General features: G+C 41.1%; 1 protein-coding gene across 3 annotated transcripts; it reads right to left on the bottom strand.

Moving 5' to 3' along the window:
• Positions 1–292: 292 nt before the first annotated feature.
• LOC111645554 (glucosamine-6-phosphate deaminase 2) lies at positions 293–7,339 on the bottom strand. 3 transcript variants are annotated; one of them, XM_023394797.2, is made up of 7 exons: positions 7,239–7,339; positions 6,632–6,767; positions 6,442–6,543; positions 5,299–5,481; positions 4,999–5,183; positions 3,293–3,467; positions 293–1,646 (listed from the first exon to the last, which is right to left on the bottom strand). In XM_023394797.2, the coding sequence occupies exons 2-7, from the start codon at positions 6,753–6,755 to the stop codon at positions 1,588–1,590; spliced, it is 828 nt and encodes a 275-aa protein (XP_023250565.1). In that variant the 5' UTR covers positions 6,756–6,767; positions 7,239–7,339; the 3' UTR covers positions 293–1,587. The 3 variants fall into 3 exon arrangements, with proteins under 3 accessions (XP_023250565.1, XP_087026705.1, XP_023250566.1); XM_087170579.1 differs by having other exon boundaries at positions 6,632–6,770; positions 7,239–7,311; XM_023394798.2 differs by having other exon boundaries at positions 6,632–6,824; positions 7,239–7,295.
• Between the last annotated feature and the right edge of the window lie 2,707 nt (positions 7,340–10,046).

The following is a 10,046-nucleotide window of genomic DNA, read 5'->3' as shown; positions in this document are numbered from 1 at the left end:
CAGTGGAGCTCTTCTAAAAGTTTATGAATATCATGTGTTTGTAGCAAAAAAAAACAAAAAAAAAAAACAAGATTCACTGTCTCATACAACCAATGTGGTTCTGTAGTACAACAATTGGCCATTTATTTCTATCACAGTGATAGAATGATTTTTCAAATCTTAGGTATGACTGCCCCACTGTGGAAGGGAATGGAACTGCATCTACACGTGGATAAAAATGGGTTTCTGACACAGATAACATCAGGACTGAAACTGTGTTTATTTCATAAAAGATGAGCCAAGAAATAAAGGATTTGTAGCAAAGTTTTTATTGTCAATAGAAAATAAAGAGTTAAAAACTACAGTTTATTTGCAAAAACACTGAGTAGAAGTCAGAACCATGACCATCTGATAATCAGGAGGAGTGACTGAAGAAACAAAGAAAACCAAGGAAGGAATGTTTTACCCAAACAAAAGATGGAAGTCAATCACATTATTACTCTGTAAATATTTCACAGCCTGCACAAGGAACCTGCACGAGTGAAGTGGTGAGGAGATGCACCATGAATCAGGTGCTTTTGCATTTCAAAGAAACTTTGGGGTAAATAACATCAAGGTCTGTTTCATCATGATCTTTCACCATGAACAGGAGCTGAACACCCGACATGCAGAAAAAGCAGCAGTTATCATTGAATCCCACTGTAGAGCTGATGCTTGCAAACAAATCACTAATCTAAACTTAATGTTCAATAACTTGCTTTTTCAGAGCTTTCAATCACATCTCACTGTCTTCAAGAGAATGGATTACAACATATCAAGCTCTACGCAAAAACCACTCACAGCATCAACTTGGAAAAGGTCAAAAGTCATGCACCAGAGGAAGATCTAGAGGGATAATCACATCTGAGACCAGAGACCATCTTCAAGCAGAAACAGAGGTTACTGTCTCCAACATAGTCAAATTCTACACTGTTTGAAACTTCAAGTAAAACTCAGTGGTGGTTCAACATGTGATTTAACATGTGACTGTCAATGGAGGAGTTGCCCACAGTTCACACTCCCTCTAGGAGTATGATAAACACAAAAAAATTATACGAAAGAAAGTCTGACCAGGGACAGAGGTCACCTGTGATGACGTTCATCTGAGCTCCATAGTTTCTCTGGACAGTCAGGAACTGGGACTGAATCATTTACGAAAAAAAACAAAAACAAAGTTAACATTAAGGAAAGTTAAAGTATATACTGCACTGATTCACTCACAGAGAGCAGAGAGATTCAGAATGAAGGCTGTGTTTAAAATCAAGCCTCAAACTTCTGTCACCAAACAGAGATGAAGAGGACCCACGTCCCTTTAAATCCAAACTGATAAACAACGAAGCTCAGAGGAAGAAGCTCCACTAAAGACCTGATCATTTCCTCTCATTAAGGATCTGTGACTGTCTGAGGTTAATATATAACCCACAGGCAGGAGGAGAGTCACCCAGTCACCGGCTCAGCTGTTCCTCAGGTACAGAACAGCAGCAGAGTAATAATGCCGTCCAGTCCTGATGGATCCAGGAACCTCTGACCATCTGGACATCTTCAGTTCTCTTCCTTGGTGATGTTGTGTCACTGGTCCTTTATGCTCAGCACTGGGTCCACCAGCTTGTTATGAACGTGCATTAAACCTATGATGAAAAATGACAATGTGTCAGGTCCAGACAACACAATGCTTGTTTATAAAACTCAAGTCAAGTCTTGCAGCAGTTTTGGAGCTAAAACAAGCTGTAAAGCTGCTCATATGTGAGAGCAGCAGGCCGTGAAAGCTGAGTGAGTTTCAGCAGTCGCACCTGTCATCCCATAGACCGCCATTATAAATATATGTGCTTTAAAAATGAACATAAAATGTATAATTTGCCATGAACATCATAAGTTCTTGCACACATCTAGTTAGAGTAGTGAGGCACCAAACTTTCATTATATAATAAAGAAATAAAAATGGCACAACAGGAGAACAGAGATGCCTTGATTTGGATTAATCAAAGCATTTTCAAAACTTTTGCCATGCACCACTCAATAAATCAATGATCAACAAAATTCATCACTCTACTTTTTTCCAAATCAGTTCATTCAAAGCTCCTCTAGTATCAGTTCAAATGCTACTAAAATCATTAGTCACAGATGGTTCATTATCTGGAGGGGCTAATTAAAATGAAGGCCATGGTGACGATTAAGTGTTTTAGCATCATATGAACTGTACAAACAACATGCCCCCCCTCAAACACGAGATCAAACTTCATTCAAATCGGTCTGGGTATTATCAGGTAAACCGTAATTCATTTATAATTTAAAAAAAAAAACAAAAAAACAAAAAACATAAATCTGTTATTTTGTTTCAGAAACCAAAACAGAAAAACTGATTCATTTTTGGCTTTTGGCAATTCTTTTTATCATTGTTTTGTTTGAACCCAAAAACTGAATTCATATGATTTTATTTAAATTTGAATTCTAAACCAAAAGCAAAAAACAAAATCACATGTTCTATTCGTTTTTTTGTTTCCACAGAAGAAGCCAGAAAATCTACTTTTTAAAAATGTTTTTTCGCAACTTTTCGTTTTTTCATTTCTCATTTGGTCCTGTCAGTGACAGACAGGAAGAGTTTTAATACAAAGAAGAGAGTTACTTTTCTTTTGTTTTTAAATCACAAAGGATTGACAGATGATCTGATGATTAAAATCTCTGACAGTGTTTCTGTGTCGACCTCAGCCATGTGATTCAAATCCTGGTGAATATTGATTGAACATTGACTGCATTCGTTCTCATTAACCTGTGTTGCATTTCATTTACAGGTTACGAAAATGAAAGACACTCATTTCACCTGCAGAGCTGAGAACTGACGGTGGACCAAAGGGTTCTGGGTTCAGGGGAGGTTCCACAAAGGAACCTGTGCTGATGGGCTCTCCCCCACTTCAATATATATATGTACATCACATATACAGATTGCAGGATTTAATAGTTTATCATCAAATTTTTAAAATAAACCCTCATATTTACTATCACAAAAGCCTATAACTGCATCAGCATCTGCTTGGAACAAGACCAGGACTCAGGTTTTCAGATGGACTCAGTGCAGCTGCAGTTTAATACGTCCACCTAGTTAAAACTCATGCAGTCTATTCCTATAGTCCTGCTATAAATCCCTCCTCCATAAAGGTTGATTCACCTCTATGCTCATTTCTAAGGCCGTAGTTTCTGTGACAATACGCTGACGTGTTATTAATATTTTGTTCAGTTCACTCTCCACTGAGCAGAGTGAGGATGATGACGGTGGTACCTTTGAAGTATTTGACAGTTTTGACTCGGAGCTCCAGCGTGGCGTCCTCGTCACAGACAAAGATGGTGCGTGGGTGTTGCTGGAAGGCCGACACCGTCCACATGTGGTTCACTCCCTCCTCTATGGCTTTATACAGAGCGAAGGCTTTGTGTGCTCCCGTGATCAGAATCATCACCTGAGGAGGCGACAACAACACACTTACACTCTGCGCTGTGGATCCAGGAAGGTTAGTTACCGAGTCCAAGAGTCAGACACGTCCTCCACTTCTGTCTCTGCCCTGACCTTCACTCTGACTTTAGACCAATCAGATCGAAGCTCTCCTGAAGCCGTCTGCAGACCACTTCATCTCAGAGATTCCTGGATATGTACAACTTCGTATCAGAGCAGCCGTTGTCTGGTGTGAAAAGCATCAAGAATATATTTTGCTGCTGTAGCTGCTGGTTTGCTTCTCTTTTGGCCTGCTGTGTTTTAGCTGTGCATTAGCTCATTTAATGGTCTGTTAACAGCTAACTGACCAAACTGTTCATGTCACACTGCTACTTATTCATGTGCAATACCACCTTTACCAATATCAATATAACACACTCAACTCATATATGAAGCTTTTGTACATAATTTTATATTATTTATTAGAAATGATCTGTCTTTTTTCCTACGCACCAACTGATGAGCAGCAGAGCTCACAATGACAATAATAATTCTGTTACTGGTCAGTAAAACTGACAGTAAATCTGAAGGCCGTTTCACTTTCACAGACGCCTGTTCTTTCTCTGTAATATGCAGCTTTTTGAGTCAAGCCGTGAAGTTTTTTTTCACATATTTACATGTTTATCCTTAAATTCTGATGTTAATTGTGCAGAAGGAATCAGGCTGTGACTAAAACTAAAACTACATAAACACTAGTGACACAGCTGTCACCATTTCAAAGAGACGCTATTTACTGTGTGAGACAACAGACAAACGAGCATGGTAGCGAGCACACACACACACCAAAACTAACAAAACAAGTCAAAGTCTTTGTCTCCAACTTCCCAGTCCGAATGCTATCAGTGTCCAAGTCAGAGTCAGGTCACAAGCCCTGAAAATCAGGACTCCAGTCAGAGTCCTGGACTGGAGTCCTACAACACTGTTACAAACAGTACATATTAGGGCTGTCACTAGTTCGAACATGGGGTGAAAAGTTCATACTGGAGCTGTAATGTCCTGTTGCAAATGTAGGCTGCAGTCTCTATAAGCGCATCAGACCATCAGCAGCTAATATTGTTAATAAAGAGAGAGCCGAACTTGATCCCGATCGTGTTGATAGACTTGTGTTTCTGGCAAATAATATGAGCAATTAAGTCAGACCGTTTGGCTTGACTATTGATTCCATGTTTACCTTGCTACATTTTTAGTTCAAAGGTGTGGGAGCTCCCTCCTGTTGTCTGTCGTACCGTGTTCTATGTTACTGTAGCACTTTGAGACTTTGAGTTTCACTGAATGAAAAGTGCAGCACGGTTTTTTAAAAACGTTGTTGTATTGAGGGCGAAGTAGAAGTGGCAGGCATTTGAATTCATTCAAATTAATTGCGGGTGATTTCCGATTTGTTCAATCTTGATTTTTTGAAAAAGTGACAGCCCTGATACAGATATATAGCACAGAATCTTAAATTGGTCACATAGATGATGTCACTAGAGATCAATAAATGAACTGCCTTTGAGTCTGACCTCCTTGGCGTCCATGACGGTTCCCACACCCACAGTGAGAGCCATGGTGGGAACCTTGGAGAGGTCGTTACCAAAGAAACGAGCGTTGGCCACGATGGTGTCCTTAGCCAGGGTTTTCACTCTGGTCCTGGAGACGAGGCTGGAGCCCGGTTCATTGAAGGCAATGTGACCATCAGGACCGATTCCTACAGCAAGACCAGGAGAGGGAACCCGACAAAGAGATGAGGTTACCCTACAACATCTACAACAGACTGTTTTAGTAATGAGGTAGAACACCAGAACAGAAATCATGTGTCGGACCTCCTACGAACAACTCGATCCCTCCGGCCTCGGCGATCTTCTGCTCGAAGGCTTGACACTCTGTCTCCAGGTCGTCGGCGTTTCCGTCCAGGATGTGAGCGTTGGCTGGATCGATGTCGATGTGCTTGAAGAAGTTGTTCCACATGTAGGAGTGGTAGCTCTCTGGATGAGCACGTGGTAGACCTGGAGAACGAGAGGGTCACCTGATTTACCTGAGCGCTGCAGAGCCATGAATCCAGATACACACTGGCCCAAACACACTGCGACAAACCAGTCGGGGCCATAAGGAAGTGGAAGTTATAAACTGGGTTAAGCTGATATTCAGTTTCAGGTTCAGATCACTGAGTGGAGGTAAACTACTGAACAGTAAAATACTGTCAAAGTCCCGCAGTAAATCACTCTTTCGTTAAAATCTTACAATAATCATCCCTGTCCAGAGCTATTTGATGCTAACTGATATGAAATGATGTAAAAGGATGCTGAAAAACTAGTCCATGCATTTGTTACTTCTAGACTGGTCTATTGTAACTCTTTATTATCAGGATTATTATCAATAACCCACAGAAAAGCTGGTTCAAAATACTGCAGCTTCAGTACTGACAGGAACTAGAGAAGAGATCACATCTCTCCTATGTTAGCTTTATCAGCTCCCTGTAAAATCCAGAATAGATTTTAAATCCTCCTCCTCACCTACAGAGCTATTATTAGTCAGACATCATCGTATGTTAAAGAGCTCACAGTTCCCTGTTATCCTAACAGAACACTCTGCTCTCTAAATACAGGTCTGCTTGTGGTTTCTTAGAGTTTCTAAGACCAGAACGGGAGGTAGAGCCTTCAGCTATCAGGCTCCTCTCCTGTGGAACCAGCTCCCAGTCTGGGTCCAGGAGGCAGACTCCCTTTCTACAGTTAAGATCAGGCTTCAAGCTGTGCTCTTTGATAAAGCTTATGGTTAGAGCTGATTCAGGTCAGTCCTTAACCATCCCTTAGTGATTCTGCTATAGACCCAGACTGCTGAGGGAACTCCCATGACGTTCCTTCCTGTTAAAGGGAGTTTCTCTTCCCCACTGTCACCCGGTGCTGCATCTGACAGTGTAAGAGGAGATGAGCTGGTCAACTGTATAACTGAGTCAGCCTTACACTTACCAACATATTCATCCATGTTGAAGGTTTTCACATATTTGAATGAAATGTCTCCACTTCTGTAGTATTCTATTAACTTCTGGTAACAGCCATAAGGAGTGCTCCCTGAAAGAAATGAGACGATGTTAACACACTCCGCTTAATACCGAGGACCTCTGAGCCTGGAGAGCACTGTCTGTGTGATGGTGCTCACCTGTAGGTAAACCCAGAGTGAAGTATCTGTCTGCTGAAGGCCTGAACTGGATGATTTTGTTGCGGATGTATTTAGCTGCCCACTCACTGGCCAGGTCATACTCGTCCAGGATGACCAGCCTCATCGTGTTGGATTTCTACTAGCAATGTAAAAACAATGACAGTCACCTGGATTTTACTGACGCCATGGAGACCTGATGGACGTAAAGTGAGACAAAACCACGCCAAACTCAATTCAAAAACTGGCTGATTTTAATGTGGCTGATTATCATAGTTGTTACTTTACAATTAGTCACTTAATTAAAAGTATCCTCTCAAATACAGGTTTGTCTGAAAAGACCGGCTGTTATCTACCGCTGAGGCAGAGACAGATGGCCCCTGACAGTTAACACTGTCCATAAACAGGACTCTGGTAAACTGCCAGATTTTTCCATTATGTTCGGTGAGGCAGTGGCTAATGTTAGCAAGAGAGGCAACTTCAACAGCAGTGGATGCGTCTGAGTAGCGTTGTCTGTACACTTACTGCGACATGTCACTGAACTGGCGGTTAGTAGTTAACCATAAACTAGTTAACACGAACAACAAGTTTAACAAAGACGTGTTTTTACCTGCCGGAACAGTCGGTTTGTTGGGGAGGGATCACGTGCCAAACGGCTGTTCCGTCACATGATCAAATGTCGGTCAAGTGATTTCACCACAGTCCTTGTTCACTTACGGCACTGGTGCTGGAAGCGCCCTGAAGGATGTTTACACACTGAGAGAAAAAGGTTATTCTAAATATTATAATGAAATATGTAAACTCGGTGACTGACAATCAGTTTGCTTTTCAATATGGACATTTAGGAAATAATTTGGTAAAAAAATAAAAAATAAAAAAATCACGAATTAAATAATTAAATTCCACCGTAAACATGGAAAATTCCCTTTGTAATTCCCTTAATAGATTCGCTAAGATGTTCAAAAGATTCCTGTTCAGAATGAACAGTTGTTGTATGTTGTATGACCAAATACATCCATACTAAAACTTAAGTAATTTCCTCATATTAAAAGACTAATAAAAACCTTTCAGTTATAGATTTGATGATTTCTTCAATGGAGGTTTGTTCAGTGAATCTGACAATTACCACATGAAATGTCAAGTCATTTGACTGGACATAATTACAGGGAAAAACACTCCTGACGTCATACACAGAACATCTTACATTTTTACGATACCATTTTGAGTCAATATACTTTAAATCAACTTAATGTTCAATGTATCCATTTAATATAAAATCCAGCTGGATACAGTGAAGACTGTTAGGCTCTTTGCTTTGCTACGTGCATCTTAAAGTCGTCCAGGTGTGCACATGTAACATCAGATTACACCACAGTGTCTTGTTTCATCAAGCTCTCATCCAACTACACAGACAGCACTGGAGCCCTCTACTGGTCCTGGACTGCAATAACAGCCACTTCATCCATCCTCAAAATGTAACTACTCTGTAGTTTACATTGACTTTGACACAACACAACACACAGTGGAGTGATGTGATGTTCAACAATGCCTTGGTTAACTCTCCAATGTATCAGCAGCGCTCTGCTTCATGAGCTCTGTCTCAGCTCAGCCATTAGATGAGTGGTGGTACGGTGCTGACAGGTGACAGGTGCAATTCCATTTCAACTCAGAAACTCTGAAAGCCACATTTTGTACAGGATGGCAGATATTTGACAGGGAAAAAAAGAAAAACATGTTGTGCCCGTCATGGAAATGTTATTTCGCAGGTTCCTGTTGAAGAAATTCACTCAAGTCCCTGGTTCCAAGTTTGCTGTAGTGGTGTGAGTTTATTGGTATTCTAGAATACGGTGAGCCTACTGACACAGAGCGGGTCTGAGGCAATAGACTGACCCAGCATGAAGAGCAAGGGGACAGTTATACAGTGGATGAAAAAGGGGGATGGAGAGGCCTTACAGTGTAACACCTAGAGTCAATTTACCAGGGGGCCAGGAAGGGCCCCTAGATTGAATCAGCTTGGCCACAGGTGAAGGTGTTGATAAGACAGTGATGTACTGGAGAGGACAGAGGGAAGCAGAGAGGGTGTTGTACTGAGACAGATGGTTGTTGATAATAAAACAGGAGGGGGTACTGTCTTCAAGTGAGTAGTATTTTCTTGATCGAAAGATCAAGGGGCCAACCCAGCAGGGTTATACAATTATGCCCAGGTGTTATTCAATCATCAGGTTTTCACTCAGGAACATGTAGTCTTTCTCACTTCCAAAGGTAGACATGGGATCAGTTTTCTGATTATCAGAAATGGGACCCCTTCATGGTTGTATCCTTCCGCCAACCGGCCTCGTTGCAGGAAATATGGTCACCTGAGTGACTACATTTTTGCAGAACATTATGATGTCACAGTGAAGTTGACTATTAACCTTTTGGATATAAAATATTATCACTTCATTTTATCCTTAGAGACATTTGAGTTAAATTGTGTTATAATTAGTGAATGCATTTGTGAGTTTTTGCCAAAAACTGTTTTGTGAGGTCACAATGACCTTTAACCTTTGTTCACCAAAATCTGGTCGGTTCATCCTTTAGTCCAAGTGAATGTTTGTGTCAAATCTGAAGAAATTCCCTAAAAGTGTCACTGAGATATCACGTTCACGAGAATAGGAAGGACAACCTGAAAACATACTGGGCTCCAGTCTGGGCTGTCACCAGCGCAGAGGCGAAAAGATCAGTCCTCATGGGACCACAGCAAGGACTGAAGGGTGCTAGGTGCACTTTATGGTGGTCTTACTACAGTGTAGGAACATCTGATCATGAACCATTTATGTGCCAATGTAATGCTGTTAAACAGCTACTCTATTAATCCTTGTGGATGTTCCAACATCTAATTATAACCCCTACTCTTGAGTAACTGTCTTCACAAAGTTACATGAAGCAGAAAATTAACCAAACCTCGCTGCTGGACTAGATTAACATCCCCCACTCAGAGAGCAAACAGTGACTCAGATCAGATGTGCCAAAGTTTGACTGCTGGAGAAGAGCTGAGCGGGAAATGTTCACCGGTATCCCCACTGTTGAACTCCATGTTTCCCTGTCTCAATGAGGACTTCTCACCATATCTTTATCCTCTGTAGCTAGGGTGTATATATATATATATATATATATATATATAAACATAATATTAATTAAGAACATGTAACAGAGACCAGGCTTAAGAGACCAATAGTCTTCACATATACTGTAATGCATCTTTACATGGTGCCACTGCTACTTTTATGTAAGTGAAGGATCGTCTTTCACCGCTGCTGTGAGTGTGTGGTTGACCTGCAGAGTTATCAGCTGACCTTTGACCTTTGCCCTGTACTCTCCTTCTCTTTTCTGAGCTCTGCCTCATCTTCAGGAGACAAAGACACAACAGCCAACACAG

The sequence above is a fragment of the Seriola lalandi genome, unplaced genomic scaffold, assembly GCF_002814215.2.
Source record: "Seriola lalandi dorsalis isolate HSWRI2012SDOR001 ecotype SW California unplaced genomic scaffold, Sedor1 jcf7180002054953, whole genome shotgun sequence".
Classification (NCBI taxonomy): domain Eukaryota; kingdom Metazoa; phylum Chordata; class Actinopteri; order Carangiformes; family Carangidae; genus Seriola; species Seriola lalandi.
The sequence above is the reverse complement of the archived record's forward strand: the minus strand, read 5'-3'. Positions and strand labels throughout refer to the sequence as shown.

What these genes read in the sequence shown, in the direction of transcription:
- LOC111645554 (XM_023394797.2), bottom strand. Translation starts at nt 6,755, where the DNA reads ATGAGGCTGGTCATCCTGGACGAGTATGACCTGGCCAGTGAGTGGGCA. An exon ending in CACTCTGGGTTTACCTACAG is followed by an intron (nt 6,544 to 6,631) that starts GTGAGCACCATC and finishes CATTTCTTTCAG; the next exon opens with GGAGCACTCCTTATGGCTGT. An exon ending in CCGTCATGGACGCCAAGGAG is followed by an intron (nt 3,468 to 4,998) that starts GTCAGACTCAAA and finishes TCGCCTCCTCAG; the next exon opens with GTGATGATTCTGATCACGGG.